Source organism: Leopardus geoffroyi, chromosome E1 (assembly GCF_018350155.1).
Source record: "Leopardus geoffroyi isolate Oge1 chromosome E1, O.geoffroyi_Oge1_pat1.0, whole genome shotgun sequence".
In the NCBI taxonomy this organism is placed as follows: domain Eukaryota; kingdom Metazoa; phylum Chordata; class Mammalia; order Carnivora; family Felidae; genus Leopardus; species Leopardus geoffroyi.
The window spans coordinates 23,550,938-23,575,691 of NC_059330.1; the positions used below are offsets into that span (position 1 = coordinate 23,550,938).

The 24,754-nt window shown below is 37.7% G+C and overlaps 1 protein-coding gene across 31 annotated transcripts in view; it reads left to right on the forward strand.

Annotated features, from left to right (window-relative positions):
• Window positions 1–24: 24 nt before the first annotated feature.
• SYNRG (synergin gamma) overlaps window positions 25–24,754 on the forward strand; it is an 87,875-nt gene continuing 63,145 nt past the window's right edge. For 10 of the 31 annotated variants that reach the window (XM_045490561.1, XM_045490568.1, XM_045490569.1 and 7 more), the window contains exons 1-4: window positions 57–217; window positions 7,016–7,056; window positions 10,339–10,460; window positions 24,475–24,605. In XM_045490561.1, coding sequence (XP_045346517.1) covers window positions 141–217; window positions 7,016–7,056; window positions 10,339–10,460; window positions 24,475–24,605 — 371 coding nt within the window. In that variant the 5' untranslated portion in view covers window positions 57–140. Of the gene's footprint in view, window positions 218–7,015; window positions 7,057–10,338; window positions 10,461–24,474; window positions 24,606–24,754 lie in introns of all 31 variants that reach the window. The other 21 variants (XM_045490564.1, XM_045490574.1, XM_045490576.1 and 18 more) reach the window with 8 other exon arrangements.

The window sequence follows — 24,754 nt, forward strand, 5'->3', positions numbered from 1 at the left end:
CTGGGGCGCGGGGGATCACGTGGGCGCAGGCCCCGCCTCGTCGCCGAGTTCGCGGCTTGGTGGGGCTGGCTTTTGCCCCGGAAGTGGCTGTCTTCAGCTGACAGCTGCTTGTAAGGTGGCGACGGCGGGCCCGGAGAAAGATGGCGCTGCGGCCGGGAACGGGAGCTGGGGGCGGCGGAGCCGCGGGAGCCGGCGCAGGGGCCGCCGGGGCAGGCAGGTGGGTGTGAAGAGCCGAGTCCGGTCCCACGGCTGGCTCCGCTGGGGCGAGGACTGTTTGGAGGTTATGACGGTTTTCGCCCGCTTCGACCCCTTTTTCCTTTGGCACTGGGCTATGGGAGAAAGGGGTCCCCCGGGGACCTAGGCCGAGTGGGTGGAGGAGCCCGACATCCGTGTCCTGTTTCCCAGGCTCAGGGGCACTGGTGCTGGGGCCGAGCAGTGAGCGAGAGCGTCCCAGTGCGGGGAGGAGAAGAGGAGGAGGAGCAGGAGGTGAGGGTCCGCTTCGCTGAGCTGGCGCCCAGCCAGGCTGGGGAGAGCAGCAACCCCGACGCCTCGCTCCGAGCGACCAGACTTCCCTTTCCCAGGGCTTGCCGGGCTTGAGCAGGGATAGAGTCGGGAAGGCTCTGGTCACAAAGGGAAAGATCTGGTCGCACAGCTGAATAGCTGTTTGCAAGAGGTGTGTGTGTACTATTCGTCTCCCCCCCCCCCCCTTTAGAATGTTCTGTCCTTTTTATCTCCTTAACACACGACAAACAGCAGGAAAATCTGAAGACGTTTGAATGGGCTCGTGTAGACGTAACTCTTAAGTCTTGTCTCCTTATTAAAATCAAATCACTATTAAACAGCAGTTACGCAGTTATTAAATCAAAGCTTCCAGGCTTTTTCTTAGACCTTAAACAAATCTGCCCTCTGCCATAGAAGTAATTGCCTGTGGTTCTCATGTCCAGAATGATAAAGGAGAAGAACGTTTGCAACTTGACAAGTTCATCACTGAAGGAAATAATTTTGTTCTGGGAAGTTTTCACCCCACTTGTATAATGACCTAGGCTGAGTTTGTTTTGTTAGCCAACACATAGTGCATACACATTTGAAGATAAAATTAGCGCTTTATCTTCAGCATCCTAAATTATTTTTGGAAAACAAAGTGTTAGTTTTTTGATAGGCAGTGTTTTAATTTTGGAGTCACAAACACTACTGAAGTGTAGTCTTTAAAATTATCACCTCCTGCAGGTGTTTATATATAGGCTAGGAAAAAAAGGCGGTGGCTGTTGAATAAACCACCTGTGTGCAGCCCCATTTTCCGTTTCCTCTACACATCTTTCACTTTAGATTTAAAACTGTTTTTCTAATTTACGCTGTTTCATCGCAGTCTTTTAAGAATACTTGATATAAGTCAGGTTTTGGCTGCAGAAGACACATGTGTAATAATGTCTTTTCTATATGTGATAACAGTTTCTAAAATGTTCTCAAGTGGCATTAATTTGATCAGGTATATGATTAATCATACCACGAAGTTCTGGGAAAAATATAGACTTAAAAGAATTTGGTATTTTAGGCCCAGGGGTTTTCTTTTGGTTGTTTGGTTTCGTTTCTGTTTTGGGTGGGTGGGGAAGACCTTAGGTGCAGAAAGTTGAGTGGATCATTCTCCTTAGTTTACAGTATTTTAATGTCACCAGTCCATGAACACACATTTTCAAAAATAAGTGTGGCCTGAGTTGTGATAGAAGTTAGAATGATTGATTTTAAAATTTCTTTCATCTATAAAATTTGTTTAGAGTAACATCTGCCTTCTAAAACTAGAGGATATATATGAGAAGGAAAAGGAGTTGAAATGATCCTTGCCTCGAAAAATGTGTGGTGAGCGTTACATGTATTGGAAACTTTCTGGGGCTGAAAAGCTGTATGCTGAATAAAGAAAGGATAGTATTGTTTTTAACATTATGGTAGCCTAAGTATATTTCTAAGGGAAGAGCCAGGCATCGTTTCTTAGCTTTTAGTGGAGAAAATCCAGAAGCTGTAAGGTACCATTTTTCTTAGATCCTTGTTTCTATTCTGAGAGACTAAACAAAAAGCAGTGGCATTTTCCAGCTTTATTAATGTTAGCCTACTTTTGATAGGTATCCTGATTGGGCTACTTTAAAATAAATGGTAGAGTTACATAAAAAGGGCAAAATTTACCCAAGAGATGTGAAGTAGAAAAAAAATTTTTTTAAGACAACTACAACAGAGAAAAAATTGTTGAAAGATCTTGATTAGTCTGTATCCTTCTGGGATATTATCATTTGTCTATTTTTTTCCTGCTCTTTTATAAACTCCTTAAGGGCTTCCTCATCTTTTTCTCTTCCACTTTCTCTTCCACTGCTTCTGGCACATTCTAACATAGAAAACATTCTAGGGGCGCCTGGGTGGCTCAGTCGGTTAAGCGTCCGACTCTGGCTCAGGTCATGATCTCATGGTCCGTGAGTTCGAGCCTGGTGTCGGGCTCTGTGCTGACAGCCTGGAGCCTGCTTCGGATTCTGTGTCTCCCTCTCTCTGACCCTTCCCCGTTCATGCTCTGTCTCTGTCTCTCTCAAAAATAAGCATTAAAAAAAATTTTTTTTAAAAAGAAAACATTCTATAAATATTTGTGGATTCAAGACACATTGAAAGCAAAGGACTGTTTTATCTGGGCCTCAGTTGGAGGAAGAGGAAGTGGTCAAGGGATTGTCATAGGAGATGTGAAGGCCTACTGAACGCAAGGGGAATAGCACATAGGCCAGATGGATTGTGACACTAAGTGGGAGATGAGATTTATGAGATAAAACTGAAAAAAAATTGTGCTGAAACAGGAGGGGGCCTTGGATATAAACTAAGGAAATTCCATATAAGGGGGAATCATTACATAGTTTTAACCCCAGGAATAGCCTTATCAAATGGTCCTTTAGGAAGATGCGCCTCACCTCTGCTATATGAGCTGTATCTTGTAGAGTCTGGAGGTAGGGAGATCCTTGAGGAAGTGTTGCTGGAGTCCATGCCTGAGAAGTGCAGGTTAGTAGCAAAGGTAACTGAAAGGGGGAATGAGTGAGGTACGCATGTGGCAAGTAGACATCAGTTCTGCTTTCGTGCTAGGCTATCAGTAAAAATAGTGGGTTTTACCTTTGAAAATAAATTGTTGGTCATCTTGCTGCCCAGTTTTGGGGGGCTTTTGTTTGGTTGGTTTTGGCTTTTTTTTTTTTTTTGCCAAACTTATGCTTTCTTATCAGTGTCTTAGCTGCTTGTCCAACCACTCTTGAAGCACGTTGCTGTTAGTCTAAACATTCCAGAGAATCATACGAATGGTACATAGGTCACTAAGGAGTTTGGGTTGCTAAATAATTACTGGAGCAAATCATGTTTGTCAGTAATGTTCTTCATTCAGTTTTTGTTTGTGTTTTCAAGGTAACCTTTATGTGTGTACATTTATTCTTGTCTATTTGATTGTCTTAGTTGGGACCTTGGCAGACTTGCAGTTCTGTGTCCTCATTTGACAGAGGGGAAACAGGACAGGGTGGTGAAGGGGTTTGCATGGAGCTTTACAGTTAATTTATGGCTGAACTGGAAAAAATGTAACTTCAGTTTCCAGTTTTTACTTAGCCACTAAGACATACTGGTAGTTGTAAATCTTTAAGATTTGGAAAAGTCTTGACAAGTTGATTATCTAAATGCATTGTTTCTAAGTTTATAAATCTTAGTGTATGTGAGTACCTTAAAAAAAAAAACAACGATACTACTGAATTTCAACTTGCAGTTTAAACATTCTATCCAGTTAACAAATTACTTAGCTAATACATCTTGTGTGCAGTACAGAAAAGTCCTCTCTTTGGGTGCAGGTTTGCTTGTCAGCAGTAGAATTTGCTAACAGTTCAGATCCTCTTCAAAGCTATAAATAACATATAGTCAGATAGATGTCCAACTAGAACTTGGTAAACCACCTGACAACTTTTTTTTTTTAATTAAAAATATGTTAGAGCCAAAAGACTGTAAAGTTTGGTTTTTAGCCTTTTTCCTGGGAAGGGGGGGTATTACACACTAGAAAAATGCAAGGACACATAAATTTGGCAAATAATTTCTAGCTTTCACTAGATTCTAAAGATTGCCTGAAACCCCCTTCGGATCCTTGACTCCCAGATTAAGAATCTTTCCCACTCAGACGTTTTCTTCCTTGAATTGTTCCATTTTCTTTCCCTCCATTCTCAAAGAAAGAAGTCCCTCTTCCTTTTCAAAGCAGATCCCTTTTGCTGCCAGGCTGTGTCTAAGCATATCTTTTGTATCCTAAACCTTTCTCCCTACAGGTCCAAGAGTTTCTCCTCCTCTTAAAACTGTTTACTCAAAAGATCGGCATTTTTGGAAGCAGTGATCTTTTTTTGTTAATCCTCATTCTGATCAGCTTTTCTACAGCATTAAATATTGGTGACTACTTCCTTCTTCCTGAAATATGGTTCTTCTTTCGTTATAACTTGCAGTTATAACCAAGTCCCTTGGTTCTCAATGACCATTCTCTACTCAGTTTCACCATAAGAATTCTCCAAGTTGCTCGTTGTTGTCGTCTCCCTATATCACATTCCCTTGGCTATTTCATTCACAACCAGAGCTTTTTTTTTTTTTTTTTAACCTTTATTTAAAAGAGCCTAGCCATGGGCCCCTGGGTGGCTCAGTCTGTTAAGCGTCGGACTTCAGCTCAGGTCATGATCTCGAGGTCCGTGGGTGCAAGCCCCGCCCTGCGTTGGGCTCTGTACTGACAGCTCAGAACCTGGAGCCTGCTTCAGATTGAGTGTCTCCCTTTCTCTCTACCCCTCCCCTGCTCATGTTCTGTCTCTCTCTCTCTCTCTCTCTCTCTCTCTCTCTCTCAAATAAATAAATGTTAAAAGAGCCTAGCTAGATTGATCTGGACTCTTCTCCTGAGCTTGAGTTACTTTTCTGATTGCCTGCTAGATCGCTCCTCAGGGATGCACATCTACTGCCCTTCCCCCCAAACCTACTCAAGGGTTCCTTCTTTTAGGAAACAGTATTACCATCCTTGCCATTTGCTCAGGCTCAGAATCTCAGCAATGTCTTCAGCTCTTTCTGCTGCTTCACTGCTTTTCCCCATTCTGCCAATTGCCAGGTCCTCTTCATTCTTCCTTTTGAATAGCTTTCATTCACCGCCTCTTTTCCAGTATCACTATTCTGGTTATAGCTCTTTTCATCTCTTATTAAGATTATTGTGGTAGAGGGTGCCTGGGTGGCTCAGTTGGTTGAGCGAGCGACTCTTGGTCTCACAGGTCATGCATAATCCCATGGTCTGTGAGATTGAGCCCCACTCTGGGCTCTGCACTGACAGCATGGAACCTGCTTGGGATTCTCTCTCTCCCTCTCTCTCTGCTCCTCCCCTGCTCACGTGTACATTCTCTCAAAATAAATAGGTTCTCCCAGAGTAAACTTAAAAAAAAACATTATTGTGCTAGTTTCTTTGCTGATTCTTTTTGCTTCAAAGCTCTGTCTTACCGTGTTTCTAGAAAAACATAAACTACATTTCTGATCATTTCACTCTCCTGCTTAGAACCTCTCACATCAGGGAAATGCAGATCCAAATCATGAGGTAATACTTCATACCCCTTAGCATAACCATTATCAAACAAACAAAAACAAAGTAACTAGTGTTGGTGAGGATGTGGAGAAATTGGAACCCCATGCATTGCTGATGAGAATGTAAAATGGAGCAGCTGTTGTGGAAAACAGTTTGGCAGTTTCTCAGAGAATAAACACAGAATTACTATATGACCCAGCAATTCTACTCCTAGGTATATGCCCAAAATAATTGAAAGAGGGACTTACACAGATACTTGTATACTAATGTTCATAGCATTATTTACAACAGCTGAAAGGTGGAAACAACCCAAGTGTCCATCAGCAGATGAATGGATAAGCAAAAGGTGGTATGTACACACAATGGAGTATTTGTTATTCAGCCCTAAAAAGGAATGAAATGCTAATACCTGCTACAACATGGATGAACCTTGAAAACATTATGCTAAGTGAAATAAGCTAGCTATGAAGTATAAAAGTATCATATGATTTCACTTAGTGTGAAGTAGCTAGAATAGCAAATTCATAGAAACAAAAAGTGGTAGCTACCAGGGGTTGGGGGAGGGAGTGATCGCGAGTTCTTGTTTAATTGGTATAGTCTTTGTTAGGGATAATGAAAACATTCTTGAAATGGATCATGGTGATGGTCGTACAACATTGTGAGTGTACTTAATGGTACACACTATACACTTAAAAATGGTTAAAATGGTAAAATTTTGTCATGTGTGTTGTACCACAATTAATAATCTCTGACTTCATACAATATTCAAAGTAAAATCAAACAGCTTAAAGGTCCTCTACTGTCTGCTTGCCTCTCTAATCCTGTATCTTATATTCAATCCTAAATCTCTAAACACAAAGCTCTGGCCTCAGAGCTTTTGCTCAAATTATATAGTATGACTCTCTTCAAGGTTCAGTTTAAAAGATAACTTCACAAAAGTCCCCGAGATATAACCCATCAAATTAATCTTTTTCTTTTCATCTCTATTAGTATTTGGGGCCTCTCATAGCACTTAGCACACTTTATTTGATGCTGCAGTTAGTAGCTTGCGTGCGTGTCTTCAACAAGACTGTGCACTAATTCAGTTCCCTCATGTAGTAGTTACTCAGTAAACGTTCGCCAAATTGAATATAATCCAACCTTCTCAATTTATGGATGGAGAAATTGAAATCCAAGGAAGTCACATAGTGACAGACCAGGACTAGTTTCAACGTCTTGTTTTCTAGTTCACAACTTTTCTCCCTGCACTGACATGCCTGCCGTCATGCATCCTGTGGATGTTCGATCTGTGTTGATATCGGGTAGTTCAGTATCGTACTACAGAACAAATGGCAGGACCCTGTCCACAATTCTTTTGTGTATATAAAGAATTACATGTTTTGTTTGAAATCTTTGCACATAGAAGATCCTGATATGTTTTTCTTCTGTTTTTAGCTTCATGTTTCCGGTTGCAGGTGGAATAAGACCCCCACAAGGTATGTGAAAGCTGAAATTTTAAACTTTTTATTTTTCACTGTTATGTTTCTGAACTTGGGAACTAATTGGATAAAGAAGTCCTATTGCTGCGAAATAGAGTAAAATTTTCCTATAGTCTTGAACCCGTATGCCAGCTATGCTTGAAATTTCTCAAAAATTGTGTAATTCTAGATTGCTAGCTCCATAGGGCAGAGGCTATGTCTGCCTTATGCTAGTCGGTATCTACAGCACCCGGTATGCTGACAGAAAATTATAGGGGCTCTGTGGATGTTTGTTGAGTGGATGAAAGAACCTCTTTAATTGTTTGATACTACCGTGTTTTCTCTGTATGAATTTGGTCTTATGTATATAAGAGATCACATATTCTGATTCAGTATAAATTATTTTAAGTCTCAGTTTTATTCTCTTCAATTTCTTTAGTGGGTATATTCCTTCTCTCTGTTTCAGACAAGGCCCCACCAAAGTCAGTTCTAGCTGTGTCTTCAGGGAAACCATAGTGAACTGATCTAATCTTGACTCATGGTACTGTGCGACTGGGACACAGTGTCAAAGAAAGAATATGTCTGCCCTTCTCTTGTCTCTGCTCACACCCTCTTCACTGTACCCCCTACACATACCAGTCTGCTTCTGAAAGCTGGCCCTTCTCACAAAGCCAATGTTGATTGCTTATGGTAGAATTGCTGGAGAAACAGACACTCCCAGATCACCAATAGAGATGAAGGATAACGAGTGGCTCAGTAGCAGGTGGTCAGTGGCTCATACTGACTTTGTCTCCACTTGTAATCAGTGATGGAGGTTGAGTTTCAGGTAAATTTTTCCAGGAGTCAGTTGTATTCCTTTCATTGTGCTCACATTTATGCATTATTTAAGCTATCTGTAATTAGATATGTCCCAGATTTGGATAGAATAGTTTGAGATCTTTTGTTCTTTAGGAAAGCATTACAGTTATTCATTTTCATGGCTCAAGATTTTGCATTTTTATAAACTTTAAAGTAAGACTCTGTATGTAAAGCAAGAAGAGAGCCCCAAAGATTGCCTGATATTTTTTCTTTTGGAATTGTTTTGAGATTTTTTTCTTTTTATGAAGTATGTTAGAGTAGACTTTTCAGTCATTAGAAGACTTTAAATTATGCATGGATTGTTTCTCAAAGCATATACGAGAAGCTGACAGGAAGAGTCGCCAAAAGATCATGAGTAGGTGAACAGGAGACGAGAGAGACAAGAGTTTTCACTGTGCATACTTTTATGCTTTTAAACGTTGTACCAAATACCTAAATTACCCATTCAAGAATTAAATAACAATAATTCAAATGAATAAGACTGTAGGTCCAAAGAGGCAAAAGGGAAAACATGTAAGTTCCATGAGGGTAAGAACCTCTTGGAACTTGTTCACTGCCATGTCCCTAGAATGATGCCTGACAAGGAGTAGGCCCTCAAATATTTGAATAAATGATTGAATGAATAAGTGAATGCCAATACTTCTGTTACTTACAAATGTGGATGTTCATGCTTCTAAAATTAAACTGTGAATAAGTAACCTTTAAGGTACATAGAACCCACAAGATAAGCATGGTTACTTTCTCAGACCTTTAATTTGTTTTTAACTAGTTAGAACCAACATAGATGTAATAAAATGCAAAATTGGATTGAAATTTGTGTTCAGCACGGGTAGGGAGTTTTGTTTTTTAAGTTTATCTGTTTATTTCAAGAAAGAGAGAGAGAGAGAGAGAGAAAATCCCAAGCAGGCTCCGCATTGTGAGCTCAGAGCCTGACATGGGGCTCAATTTCATGAACCATAAGATCATGACCTGAGCTGAAATCAAGAGCCAGATGCTTAACTAACTGAACCACTCAGGCACCCTGGGATTTTATTTTATTCACAGTTGAATACCAGCTCTCTAGAACTGTGCCTAAAATATAGTAGGCACTTAGTATTTATTAAATTCCCAAAGAGATGTTTCTTCAGTCTCCTCCCCTCTTGGGAATACTGAATTGAAAAAATTTGGGAGATACTATCCTCATGGTCATTTTCCTGCCATTGCATCATTTAATTGTCATGCTGATGGCTATTTGTGGTAAATGTTATATTAACTATTCACATAAGGAAAGACAAGAGGAAGATCATTCCTTCAAGCATATTAGGTATTAAACAGTTATACAGATGAGAAACCGAGGCATAGAAGTTAAGCAAGTTACTCAAAGTCCCAGAGGTACCAAGTGACATTTCTAGTTGGCATCCAGAGTTCATGCTATTTAGTATATGTGTTATTGTATTAGTTATATGCTGCTGTGTAAAAAATACCCCAAAACTTTTTTTTTAAAAATCCATTTTATTATTTGACACTGTGTCTGCAGATCAGGTATCTGGAAATGGCTTCACTTGGGTGGTTTTGGCTCAGGGCCAGAGAGATTGCAGTAAAGATGTCAACTAGGGCTGTGGGCATCTTAAGGTTTGTTAGGGCTGGGTCGTCTGTTTCCAAGATGGCTCACTCTCACGGATGACAAATTGTGCTGCCTTTTGGTAAGAGGTTTCAGTTCCATGCCACATGGATTCTCTGTAGGACTGCTTGAGTATTCTTTTTTTTTTTTTTTTTTTTTTTTTAATGTTTATCTTTATTTTTGAGACAGAGCATGAGCGGGGGAGAGGCAGAGAGAGAGGGAGACACAGAGTCAGAAGCAGCCTCCAGGCTCTGAGCTGTCAGCACAGAGCCCGACATGGGGCTCGAACTCGTCAACTGCGAGATCATGACCCGAGCCGAAGTCGGACGCTCAACCAACTGAGCCACCCAGGCGCCCCTTGAATATTCTTATGATGTGGCAGTAGCTTTCCTCAGAGCAAGAAGGAAGATACATTGGCTTTTAAGAACTAGCCTTGGAAGTTACACACTGTCATTTCCACCATACCCTATTGGTTATACTGGTGAGCCCTATTCAATGAGGGAGGGAATTACAAAAGGTATGAATACGAAAGGGCAGAGATTGCTGGAGCCCATCTTGAAGGCCAAATGTCACAATTAGGTCATATATTAGTTTTTTTAATATGCACAAAAATTCTGTTATCTTCGCTTTACAGATGAAGTTTTGTAACTTTCCTAAGATCTCATAGCTAAGTAATTAACTAATGGAGTTGGAATTCATATTCAAGTCTGTCCCACTTCACGGCCTGTGCTTTTCCACTAAACTGTGCTGCTTCCCAAGTAACAAGTTGTTTATGTACTTACAGTTTTTGGAAAATAGACTGTAAAATATATTGACTTTAATGATGCCCTTATGTTTTTCAGCAGGACTGATGCCAATGCAGCAACAAGGATTTCCTATGGTCTCTGTCGTGCAGCCTAATATGCAGGGCATGATAGGGATGAGTTACAGCTCTCAGATGCCCCAAGGACCTATGGCCATGCAGGTACTGGCTTCTTTAACCAATAGTTTACACAGTTATTGTTTGTTGGTATGTGTCACATACTAATAGCTGCATACTAGGAGCCTAAAGTTTTATTTGGTAGTAAATGTAGTCTGAATGTTAGGTGGCTTCCTTCAAAATGAAATGAAGATATGTTCATAAGAGTGTGGGGGGAAACCAAGATAAATCATTTAAGGAAAATCTGGTGACTACTTTATTTGATTAGTGACTTAGAATTATTATTATTATTATTATTATTATTATTAGAAGAAGAAGAAGAAGAAGAAGAATTTTAGAATGACACCTTGGGAAGTTCAGGGACCTAATGCCATGAAGTAGCATTGATAGAAGTAGCATTGCTCTCATGAAAGGAACAGTGTCATTGTTTGGAAGACTTAGGGCCTTCTTTATATTGAATTATGTAATCCCCATAACAACTTTTAAGAGGTAGTGTCTCCATTTTTCTGAGGAGGAATCTGCAGCTTTGTGAGGATGCCCACATTGCATAGGAAGTTGGGATTTGAACCTAAGTCTTGAGTAAGTTTGTATTATCCAAATTATACATTGAATTCTCTCTTAAGAGCATTAGGGAGCCACTGAAAAGTTTGAAGCAGTGGAATGACACAATCAGATTTGTATTTCAGAAAGATCATCCTGACTGCTGACTAGAGAATGATTGGAGGGAGAGAGGAGGGCAAAAATGGATGGAAGGAGAATCATTAAAAGGCTGATGTAGTGAGAGCAGGTGAGATGTTGACTGATTAAAGCAAATACTATTACATCTTTATTTTAGAATCGGTGAATGAAATTGATGGTGTCAGGATTTAGTAAGCACAGCCTAAGATGGGCTGATTCATTTTGGATCTCCATGTCTTTGTAAATTATCTTCTCTAGCTATGATATCCATTTAAACCAAGTAACCAAATAAACTGAATCCAGGAGTCTGATCTTTGAATGGTTGAATGCAAAGTGTTACGGTGTTATTTTTTAAGTAAACATATTCGTTCACAAATCAGCCAGAATAAAAAGTTTCCATACTGTTAAAAAATATTTTCATGCCATATATTTCGATTTTACCCAATTATTTAAAATTTTCTATTTCAGTGTGTTTGTCATGTATAAACACATATATATGATTTATAAATAAGTAATATTTGGGATTTATAAGCAGAATTTAAGTTGAAACTTGTTATGTTGAAGTTGTACAGGCAAATGAGGCTTCATTTGTATGTAAAGATTTGGGAGGACTTTTGGAATCATTCCTTATTCCTCTCTAATAGAAAGAAATAGGAATAAATTGAGCTCTTGTAGGTTTTTTTTTTAACGTTTATTCGTTTTGAGTGGAAGAGAGTGCGCATTCACAAGCAGGGAGGGACAGAGAGAGAGAATCCCAAGCAGGCTCCACGCTTAGCACAGATGTGGGTCTCGATCTCACCATGACATCATGACCTGAGCCAAAAACAAGATTTGGACGCTTAACCAGCTGAGCCACCCAGGCATCCTGAACTTTTGTAGGTTTTAAATCCGTGTTACTCAGTTTTTGCTAGGTTATGCTGTAGAAAAAGCAATCCCAAAGTCTCTGACTTACAAAAACAAAGGCATGTCCTTTGAAGGTTGGCTATGACCCCGCTCTGTGTTCTCTTTATCCTGAGACTCTTACCTAGGACATCCCAGACTTTCGGCATAGGGCAAAGAGATGGCCAAACGCTGTTATAACTTTTAAAGCTTCTTCTCAGAGGTTGCATTCATTAGTCACTTCTACTTACCAAAGTAGTGTGACCAAAACGAACATCAGTAAGGGGAAGAACATACCAGGAAGAATGCACATCACATAGGAATGTGTAATCTTAGAGTAAAGGCAGCAAATAACTGGAAACAGTTTACCAGAGAATGCAATATTTATGTTTTTTATTGAAAAGTGTACAGTATAATGATTAAATAATTCTATACAGGGAGCCTGCTTGGGATTCTCTCCCTTTCTCTCTGCCTCTCCCCCACTTGTGTGCTATCTCTCTCTCTCAAAATAAATAAACTAAAAAGAAAACAATTCTATACATTACTCAGTGCTCATCAAGATAAGTGTACTCTTGATCTCCTTTTTTCCAACCCTCCTCCCAGCCACCTCCATCTAGCAACCACTAGTTCCCTTTATTTATTTAAAAATTTTTTTACATTTATTTATTTTTGAGAGAGAGAGAAAGAGAGAGGGAGGGAGGGGCAGAGAGAGATGGAGACACAGAACCCGAAGCAGGCTCCAGGCTCTGAGCTGTCAGCACAGAGCCCCGTGTGGAGCTCAAACCCATGAACTGCGAGATCATGACCTGAGCTGAAGTCAGACACTCGACTGACTGAGCCACCCAGGCACCCCTAGTTCTCTTTATTTAAGAGTCTGTTTTGGGCACCTGGCTGGCACAGTCGGTTAGCGTCTGACTTCGGCTCAGGTCATGATCTCACGGTCTGTGAGTTCAAGCCCCGCGTCGGGCTCTGTGCTGACAGCTCAGAGCCTGGACCCTGTTTCAGATTCTGTGTCTCCCTCTCTCTCTGCCCCTCCCCCACTCATGCTCTGTCTCTCTCTGCCTCTCAAAAATAAAGAAAACTAATAAAAAAATTAAAAAAAAAACTCTGTTTTTTGGATTGTCTCTCTTTTCTTTCTTTTCTCTTTTTTTTTTTCTTGGTTGGGGGTGGTGGAGGGAGCTGTTCCTTTGTTCTGTTTCTTAAATTCCACATATGAGTGAAATCATGTAGTATTTGTGTTTCTCTGAGTGACTTGTTTCACTTGGCATTATAATCCCTAGGGTCTTTCTATATCATTACAAATGGCAAGATCTCATTCTTTTTTTTGGCTGAGTAATATTACATTATATATATATATATATATATATATATATATATATATATATATATAAAAGATGTCATATATATGTATATTACATCTCTATCCATCTATCAGTAGACACTTGGGCTGCTTTCATATCTTGGCTATTGTAAATAATGCAGCACTAAACATAGGAGTGCATAGTGTTTTCATTTTCTTTGGATAAAAAATACCCAGTAGTAGAATTCCTGGATCATATGGTAACTCTATTTTTAATTTTTTGAGGAACCTCCATACTGTTTTCCACAGTGGCTGCACCAATTTGCATTCCCACCAAAGGTGCAGGAAGGTTCCTTTTGCTCCACATCTTGTCAACACTTGTTATTTCTTGTATTTTTTATTTCAGCCATTCTGACTGGTGTGAGGTGATGATCTCATTGTAGTTTTGATTTGCATTTCTCTGATGATAAGGGATGTTGAGCATCTTTTCATGTGTCTGTTGGCCATCTGGATGTCTTCCTTGGAAAAATGTCTATTGAGGTCCCATTTTTAATTGCCTTGTTGTTTTTATGGTATTGAAGTATATAAGTTCTTTATGTAGTACTTTGGATATTAACCCCTTATCGGATATATTATTTGCAAGTATCTTCTTACATTCAGTAGGTTGCCTTTTCATTTTGTTGATGATTTCCTTTGCTTTGCACAAGATTTTTATTTTGGCGTAGTCCCAAAAGTTTAATTTTCCTTTTGTTTCCCTTGCCTGAGGGGACATATCTAGAAAAATGTTTCTGTGGCCAATTTCAAAGAAATTATTGCCTATGTTTTCTTCTAGGAGTTTTACAGTTTCAGGTCTTAAATTTAGGTCTTCAATCCATTTTGAACTTATTTTTCTGTATGGTGTAAGAAAGTGGCCCAGTTTCATTATTTTGCATGTAGCTGTCCAGTTTCCTAGCACCATTTGTTGGAGAGGCTGTCTTTTCCCTATTGTATGAACTTGCTTCTTTTATTGTAGATTAACTGACTATATAAGCATGGGTTTATTTCTAGGAGCTCTGTCCTGTTCCAGTTGATCTTTATGTCACTTTTTGTACTGGTACCATATTGTTCTGATTACTACAGCTTTGTAATATATCTTGAAATTTGGGATTGTGATACCTCCAGCTTTCTCAAGATTGCTTTGGCAAGTAGAGCTCTTTCGTGGTTCCATATAAGTACATTTTAGTATATTATTTGTTCTAGTTCTCTAAAAAATGTTGGTATTTTGATAGGGATTGCATTGAATCTGCAGGTTGCTTTGGGTAATATGAATATTTTAACAACATTAATTCTTCCAATCTATGAGCTTGGACTATCTTTCCATTTGTTTGTGTCATCTTCAGTTACTTTTATCAGTATCTTATAGTTTTCAGAGTATGAGTCTTTTGCCTCCTTGTTTAAATTTATTCCTAGGTATTTTATGACTTCTGGTGTAATTGTAAATGAGATTGTTTTCTTCATTTCTTTCTGCTACTTCCATTATTAGTGTGTAGAAAAGCAACAGTTTTCTGTATATTAATTTTGTATCCTGAAACTTTACTGAGTTCATTTATCAGTTATCATAGTTTTTTGGTGGACTCTTTAGGGTTTCCTATTGATAGTATCATGTCATCTGCAAATAGTGACAGTTTTACTTCTTCCTTATTTTGGATGCTTTTTATTTCTTTTTCTTCTCTGTTTGCTGTGACTAAGACTCCCAATACTATGTTGAATAAAAGTGGTGAGAATGAATACTCTTGTCTTGTTCCTAATGTTAGAGGAAAAGCTCTCAGTTTTTCACTGTTGAATATAGCTGTGGGTTTTGGGTATATGGCCTTTATTATGTTGAGATATGTTCCCTCTAAACACATTTTGTTGAGTTTTTACTAATGAATGGATGTTGTATTTGGTCAAGTGCTTTTTCTGCTTCTACTGAAATTATCATACAGTTTTTATCCTTTCTCTTGTTAATGTGATTTATCAGTGTTGATTGCAGATATTGAGCCACTCTTACATCCCTGGAATAAACCCCATTTGATCATGGTGAATGATTTTTTTAACGTGTTGTTAGGTTTGGTTTGCTAATATTTTGTTGAGGATTTTTATATCTATGTTTTGCAGACATATTTGCCTATAGTTTTCTCTCTCTCTTTTTTTTTTTTTGTTTTTTTTTTTGTTTTTGTTTTTGTTTTTGTTTTTGTTTTTTGGTAGTGACTTTATCTGGTTTTGGTATATGGGTAATCCTGGCCTCATAGAATGAATTTGGAAGCTTTCCTTCCTGTTCTATTTTTTGGAATTGTTTGAGAATAGGCATTAACTCTTCTTTAAATGTTTGGTAGAATTCACCTGTGAAGCTGTCTGGTCCTGGACTTCTGTTTTTTTGGGAGTTTTTGATCACTGATTCGATTTCATTGCAAGTAATCAGTGTTCAAATTTTCTATTTCTTCTTTCTCATTCAGTTTTAGAATGTTACATATTCCTAGGAATTTATCCATTTCTTGTAGGTTGCCCATTTGTTGGTATATAATTTTTCATAGTATTCTCTTATAATCCTTTGTGTGGTTTTTTTCTCCTTCATTTCTGGCTTTATTTATTTAGAGTCTTCCCTTTTTTCTTGGTGAGTCTGGCTAAAGGTTTATCAATTTTGTTTACCTTTTGAAAGAACCAGCTCCTGGTGTCATTAATCTGTTCTATTGGGTTGTTGTTTTTTGTTTGTTTTTTTTTTTTTTCAGTCTCTATTTCACTTATTTCTGCTGTAATCTTTATTTTTTCCTTCCTTTTACTGTCTTTGGGCTTTTTTTTTTTTCCTAGTTTCTTCAGATGTAAGGTTAGGTTATTTATTTGAGATTTTTCTGGTTTCTTGATGTAAGACTATATTGCTATAATCTTCCCTCTTAGAACAGCTTTTGCTGCATCCCAAAGATTTTGAACAATTGTGTTTCATTTTCATTTGTCTCCATCTATTTTGAGATTTCCTCTTTGATTACTTGATTGACCCATTCATTGTTAAGTATGTTATTTAGTCTCCATATATTTGTTTTTTGTTTTTTTTTTTTCAGATTTTTGCTTGTAGTTGATTGTTAGTTTCATACTGTTGTGTTTGGAAAAACTGCATAATATGATTTCAGTTATTTTAATTTATTGAGATTTGTGGACTAATATGTCATCTGTCCTGGGGAATGTTCCATGTGCACTTGAAAAGAATGTGTAGTCCACTGTCTTGGGGCCAAATGTTCCAAATATGTCTGTTAGATCCCTCTGATCCACGTGTCATTCAGAGCCACTGTTTCCTTGTTGATTTCTCTCTGGATGATCTCTACATGGATGTAAGTGGAGTGTTAAAGTCTCTTACTATTTTTGTATTACTGTCAACTTTTTCCCTTTATGTCTGTTAATATTTGCTTTATGTATTTAGGTACTTCTATGTTGTGTATAGGTATTGGCAATTGTTATATTCCCTTGTTGTCCTTTTGTCTCTTGTTAAAGTCTGTCTTGTACGATGAAAAGAAAGCTAAGGTAACAACATTTACACTTCCATTTGCATGGCAAATGTTTTTACATCCCTTATTACTTTCAGTCTGCATGTATCTTTAGCTCTGAAGTGAGTCTTTTGTAGGCAGCATATAAATGGATCTTGTTTTTTATCCATTCAGTTGCCCTATGTTTTTTGATTTGAAAGTTTAGTCCATTTACATTTAAAGTAATTACCGAGGGGCTCTTGGCTGGCTCAGTCAGTAAAGCGTGCAACTCTTAATCTTAGGGTTGTGAGTTCAAGCTCCCTGTTGGACATAGAGCTTACTTTAAAAAAATAAAACAGGGGCACCTGGATGGCTCAGTCAGTTAAGTGTCCGACTTTGGCTGAGGTCATGATCTCGCAGTTTGTGAGTTCGAGCCCCGCATTGGGCTCTGTGCTGACAACTCAGAGCCTGGAGCCTGCTTCAGATTCTGTGTCTCCTCCTCTCTCTGCCCCTCCCATACTCATGCTCTGTCTCTCTCTGTCTCTCAATAATAAACGTTAAAAAATAAATAAATAAATAAATAAATAAATAAATAAATAAAATAATTATTGATAGGCATGTACTCATTGCCATTTTGTTACTTCTTTATGATTGTTTTTGTCATTCTTTGTTCCTTTTTCTCTTGCTCTTTTTCCTTGTGGTTTGATGGCTTTCTTTAGTGTTATGTTTGGATTCTTCTCTATTTTTTTCTATTATAGGTTTTTGATTTGTGGTTACCATTAGGTTCTTTTATAACATGTTTTGCGTGTAGCAGTCTATATGAAGTTGATGGTCACTTAAGTTTGAGCCCATACTAATAGCACTAGATTTTTATTCCCCACCCCCACGTTTTATGAATACAATGTCATATTTTACATCCTTCTATTTTGCAAATCACTTGACTGATTCTTATAATTCTCTTTACTGCTTTTGAGCTTTAACCTCCATGCTGGTTTTATAAGTGATTAATCTGCTTTTATTATATGTTTGTATTTACCTGTGAAATTGTTTTCCTTTCATAATTTTCTTACTCCTGATTATGGCTTTTTTTTTCTTTCCAAAGAATTCCCTTTAACATTTCTTGTAAGGCTGGTTTAGTGATGAAGTCCTTTAACTTCTGTATGTTTGGGGAACTCTTTATTGCTCCTATTCTGAATAATAACCTTACTGGGTAGAGTATGTTGTTCACAGGATTTTTTCTTTCAGCACATTGAGTTTGAGTATTTCATGCCACTCACTTCTGGCCTGCAAAGTGTCTGCTGAAAAGTCAGCTGATAGCTTTATGTAAACTGTTTTCTTCTGATGTTTTTAAAATTCTCTCTTTATCACTACTTTTTAAATTATTGTGTGCCTTGGTGTGGACCTTCTTGGGTTCCTCTTATTGGGGGCTCTCTTATTTCTGGATCTGGATGTCTGCTTCCTTCCACAGATTAGGGAAGTTTTCAGGTATTATTTCTTCAAATAAGTTTTCTGACCTCTTCTCTCTGTCTTCTCCTTCTGGGATCCCTGTACAGCGAATGTTACTACGCTTGATGATGTCACAGAGTTTGCTGAACCTGTTTTTATTTTTTTATTACTCTGTTGTTTTTGCTGTTCAGCTTGGTTGCATTCCATTACTCTGTCTTCCAGGTTGCTGATCCATTCTTCTGCTTCCTCTAATCTGCTGTTGATTTCTCCAAGTGTATGTTTAAATTTCAGTTACTGAATTCTTTAGCCCTGACTGGTTCTTTTTTATATTTTCTATATCTTCATTGATGGTCTCACTTAGATTCTCACTGTTTTCTCAAGTCCAGAAAGTATCTTCGTGACCATTACTTTGAATTCTTCATCAGGCATATTGCTTATTTCCATCTCATTTAGCTCCCCTCCTGCCCCTTTTGATGTGGTTTTCTCTCTGTAATTCACTGTGGAAGGTCTATTCTGTCAGTCTGCAGGTTGTTTTCAGAATTAGTCGCATAGATGTAGCTCCTGTCTTGATGTGCCCATGGGAGGAGGTGAGCTCAGGATCCTCCTACTCTGCTCTCTTTCCCAAACTACTCCCATTCTGGTTTGTTGTTGTTGTTGTTGTTGTTTGTTTGTTTGTTTTGTTTTTTCCTTATGCAGGCTCTACACCCAATGTAGGGCTTGAACTTGTGACCCTGAGATCAAGTCGTATGCTCTACCAACTGAGTCAGCCAGGTGTCCCTTGGTGTTTTTGGTTTTGTTTTGTTTTTTGTTTTTTTTATAGTAGCTGTCCTAATGTGCGTGAGGTAGTATATCATTGTAGTTTTGGTTTTCATTTCTCTAGTAAATGATGTTGAGTATCTTTTCATGTGGTTATTGGCCATTTGTATATCTTCACTGGAGAAATGTTTAAGTCTTTTGCCCGTCTTTGAATTGGGTTTTTTGTTGGTGAATTAATTGTGAGAGTTGTGTCTATATTTTGGATATTAATCCCTTATCAGATATATGATTTGCAAATGTTTTCTCCCATTCTGTGGATTTCCCTTTTACTCTGTGGGTAGTGTCTCTTAATGTACAAATTTTTTAAGTTTCATGAAGTCTAAGTTGTTTGTTTTTTCTTTAAACGTTTGGTAGAATTCAACAGCAAAGCCATTAGGTCCGGGACTTTTCTTGTTGGGAGATTTTGATTACTGACTAAATCTGTGTAGCTGTATAACAAGTTCTCCCATGTTATTCTTCTTTTCAAAATTATTTTAACTCTTCCGGTTTATCTGTCTTTGCATATAAGTTTTAGAATAACGTTGCCTATATCTATCTATGAAAAGTCTGGTTGGAGTTTTGATAGGAATTACGGTAAACCTTTTTATCAATTTGGGGAAAATTGACATCTTTAATATGTAGATTCTTGCAATATATGAGCATGGTATGTCTCTCCATTTATTTAGATCTTTGATTTCTGTCATCAGCACTGTATAGTTTTTGGCATTTAAGTTCCTTAAATTTTTTGTTAGATTTACATCTGAGTTTTTGAGTAATTATAAATGGCATTGTAGTTTTTATTTCAATGTTCTGTTCATTGCCAGTATATAGAAATGTGGTTGATTTGGGCATACTTGTTTTGTAACCTGCAACCTTGCTGAACTCACTTATTCTAGGAATTTTTTTGTAGATTCCTTGGGATTTTCTATGGAGATAGTCTTGTCCTTTCATCAAATGTTAACATGCTGTATTTGCTTCACATTTTTAAAAGAAATGAACAAAACAGTTATAATTTCCTTCTTCTACTTCCCCAGAGATAGTTATCACTATCATGAATTGAGTGCTTTGTGTTTTCATGTGTCTTCTTGTACTTCTCCTGTTTTACATGTTTGAATATTCATGAATATTATATATTGTCCAAGTTTTAAAGGTTTATGTAAGCATGTACCCTTCTGCATTTGAGTTTTTTAGTTGACATTGTTTTGCCCCAGAATTTATCCCTGTTATAGAGTGCTGCCAAATATATTCATATAGCTACTGTGTAGTGTTCCACTGCATGAGTATATATTCTTCTGTTGGTGGACATGTAAGTTGCTTCCAATTTGTTGCTATTTGTTTTGTTTTTATTGATTTCTAAGAGTTCATTATATATTCCAGATTCTTACCTTTGTGGTTATTTGTGTTGCCAATATCTCCTCCTATACTTTGGCTTGTTTTTAAATTTTTTGGTGAGGTCATGTAGAAGTTAAGTCAGATGGATAAATCATTTCTTTTATGGTCTGATCTCTTGTGTGCCTCATTAGACCTTGTCCTACCCTGCGATCATAATATTATTCTTCTTACTAAATCAACCTGGAATTGTTCTGTGCTATCAGATATGTGAGTCTAAAGGTCTGATTTTATTATTTTCCATTTGAGTAGCCAGTTTTCTCCAAATCATTTATCAATATCCCATTCTTTACTCATTGATTTCCAAAATGACTGCTGTACTATCCAATTTCTTGATATGCTTTGGATTAGTTTCTGAGCTCTTCTGTTTGTCCCATTGCTATTTCTGTCTGTCCCTGCATCAATAAGTATCTTAGTCTCCTAATCTAGCCTAAGATAAGCCTTGATATCTGCTAGTGTGGATCCTCCTTGTTCTTCTTTTAAAGAATTATAGCTATTCATGGTTCTTTCCTCTTCATGATAAGTTTTAAGATCAGCTTGTCAAATTCCACATAAAATCTGCTGGGATTTTTATTGAAACTGACATTTTTAACTTTTTTGGTCTGTGATATCTCTCCAGTCACTCAAATCTTCAGTAGCCTTCAATATTCTTCATCTTGGGAGTCAACTTCTTTATCTTGAATGTCTTTAGCAGTTGATTGGATGTATCTCAGATTTCTGAGTTATTTCTTTTGTCCTGTCATTCACCCAGCATATAACTAATGATTAGTATTTCTTAACCTTTAGGTTTATCTAGATTTTAAAAGAATTAGACTGTATGAATGTATAAACTAACTTTTCAGGAATTCGAAAAAGACAAAATGCCATTTAGCAAGTTTGAATCTTCTTGAAGAACAGAATTTTCTAAATAGGAAGGCAAAGTGTATAATACCTTTCCTTCTTTTATTCTTTATTATTTTTGTGGAATATCTGGTCTGTTAGTCTGTATGAGTTGAGTGGTTTCTTTTGCATTTTATGTGCCTTGGGTAAATGAAGTCAATTTAAAAAGGAACTTAATCCCTCACCACAAAAAAGAAATGGTGATTATGTGACATGATGGAGATATTAGTTAATGCTGTGGTGGTAATCATTTTGCAGTATATAAGTGTATCAAATCAATAGGCTGCATACCTTAAAATTACAGTGTTATATCAACTGTAGCTCAGTAAAGCTGGAAAAAGTAGGGGATTGATTAAGTAAATTATTTTATTTAAATAAAGCTAGAAAAAAAAAAATGTAGTCCTAGGACTATGGTGCTAATTTTTAGCACCAGGAGAACCACGCTGTGATTAAAAGTAAGTATACATTTCCATCCCCACTCAAGATTTACAATAGAGAGTGTTAGTAATTAAGTAATATGTATTACTTATAACTCCTATTGTAAAGTCCTAAAGCCATTCATAAGGCTTCCAAGCTACTACTATTCATTGAGCAGGTATATGCCTGAGCATATGAATAGACACAAAAACAGATTAAAATTTGTTTTAAGTCTGAATCTGTGGTTGTTGTTGGTAATTGGAGAGGCAGCGTAACATAATGATGGAGAATATGCACTTTGGAACCAGAAGCTGCCTGTTTCTAATCTTGGCTCTGTCACTTACAAGCAGTAAGTAAGGTAGTTAACTCTTTTGTACTTCCGTTTCCTCATCTGTAAAATGAGAATAATAGTAGCACCTACTGCATAGGTTTGTTATAAGGATTAAGTTAATTAATATACATAAAACCCTTAGAAGAGTCCTTGGGACATAGTAGGGGCTTCATTAGTGTTATTAATAAGACATTCTTATTAATAAGATATTCTTGTTGATCATTATCAGAAATTCTCTAACTCTAAGGATCTTACGTATATTGAGAATAATGTATGTAAATGCCTAATTCTATAGCTGGCATATGGCATGAACACAATAAAATGATACCTATATTATAACTGTTAAGTGTTCATTTTTCTTATCTAGTTGCCTTAATTCTGTATTTGCTTGCAGAATCTTATTTTGTTCCGGGAAAAAAATGGGATCATTATTGTTTTTGAGAGAGTACTTTGTTGTCAGTAACTTTTTTTTTTTTTGTTTTTTTTTTTGTTTAATTTTTTTTTTTCAACGTTTTTTATTTATTTTTGGGACAGAGAGAGACAGAGCATGAACGGGGGAGGGGCAGAGAGAGAGGGAGACACAGAATCGGAAACAGGCTCCAGGCTCCGAGCCATCAGCCCAGAGCCTGACGCGGGGCTGGAACTCACGGACCGCGAGATCGTGACCTGGCTGAAGTCGGACGCTTAACCGACTGCGCCACCCAGGCGCCCCAATAACTTTTAATAATTATAATAGCTGCTATTTACTCATATATGCTACACAGTGCTCTAAGTGCTTTACCTATGTTATTTGTATCCTCCAATCCTCTGCTATTACAGGGAGGTGCACTTTTTTCAAGATTCAGTATGAGGTGACATTTTTTAAGTTTTTTTTCAATGTTTATTTTTGAGAGAGAGAGAGAGAAAGACAGAGATTATAAGCAAGGGGAGGGGCAGAGAGAGAGAGAGAGAGAGAGAGGGAGACGTAGAATCCAAAACAGGCTCCAGGCTCTGAGCTGTCAGCACAGAGCACAACGCAGGGCTTGAACCCATGACCTGTGAAATCATGACCTGAGCCAAAGTCGGATGCTTAACTGACTTAGCCACCCAGATACCCCATGGTGGTATTTTTGATAATTTCTAAAACAAATATTTTGAGGGAAACACTTAACAGGATTTCTTCAACAAACATTGTTAGATTAAAATTGATATCTTAGGGGTGCATGGGTGGCTCAGTCGGTTGGGTGGCTGACTTCAGCTCAGGTCATGATCTCGCGGTCTGTGAGTTCAAGCCCCATGTCGGGCTCTGTGCTGATAGCTCGGAGCCTGGAGCCTGCTTTGGATTCTGTGTCTCCCTCTCTCTCTGCTCCTCCCCTGCTTGTGCTCTATCTCTCTCTGTGTCTCAAAAATAAATAAATGTTAAAAATTTTTTTTTTAATTTTGATATCTTAGTCTTGTTAAAAAAAAAACACTTCACTAAAAATGAATTGATGAAAGTCTGAATATATTAAATCCAATAGTGTGAATATAATCTTTACCTTAAGGTAATTTAACTTTTGGTGGTTTACATTAATTTTATATAAGTAGGGGAGTTGCACTTTATTGCAAACACATTCTTCACTCACTATAACTGAAAGAATCCTGGAATCATAGACTAGGCAATCTGGGCAACTAACATAGATGGATGCATGCAGTCAGGTTTTTGAAGGAAGAGAGGATAGGTTTAGAAGAAGCAAGGAGAAATATTCCCCTTTTACAGGAAACGTGGAAGAGAAGCAGCAATCTCCAGATAAGAGGGCTTCCAGGGATAGCCATATTTCAATTAGGGAACAGAAGGGGAGCCTTTCAGGGAGAAGGCTGGGGCATAGGAGAATTTCCACTCAGTGTAAATTATTCATTATCATTCTTACCAGTGCCATCATCATTATTATTAGATTTTGTGATTAGCTATAGTATGATACTATTTTTACTTCTGGACACTTGAGTAAACTTTATACTGTGGTATTAGTATGTAAGTTATTACTGATTAAATATATTTTATTTTCTGTATAAGTTTGGCCATCAGGCCTGTGATACTGAACATCAAAATATTCATTATCCTATCATACATATCAGAAAAGCATGTTTTAATCTCATTTTTGGATTAACTACTGTATGCCAGCCTCTTACCTATTGCTGGAAAATACAAAGACAGGTAAGATATGATACCTCTTTTCAAAGAGTAGAATATATCTCGTGTGTGCACATGTGCTTCCATGCACACACACCCTCAGACTGTTAGCAGTGGTCACATCTCAGACAATGAAGGAAATGAAAGGGGTGAGATAGTAAGGGGAACTTTACATTTTTTGCCTGTGTTTTTTGACTCTATTGTTTAAGAAAGTCCTATAGTTCGTTAATAAAAATATTAAAAAAGAATTTATGGAAGTTATGGTTTTTCTTTGTAATAATTAAGAGGAAGAATTGTATTTTCTAAGCCTTTGTTTCTTTCAGGCAGGGATACCAATGGGGCCAATGCCAGCAGCAGGAATGCCTTACCTTGGACAAACACCGTTCCTGGGAATGCGTCCCCCGGGCCCACAGTACACCCCAGACATGCAGAAGCAGTTTGCTGAAGAGCAGCAGTAAGAGACCTCGGGATTCAAACCTGAGGACACATGATAGCAGTTATTTTAGGAACAGTCACATGGTTTCTAATGCACATTTGAAGCCCAAACAGTCATGTTACCTTTAAGATTTGTGAAATACTTCATCATATATAAGTTTTAAGCAA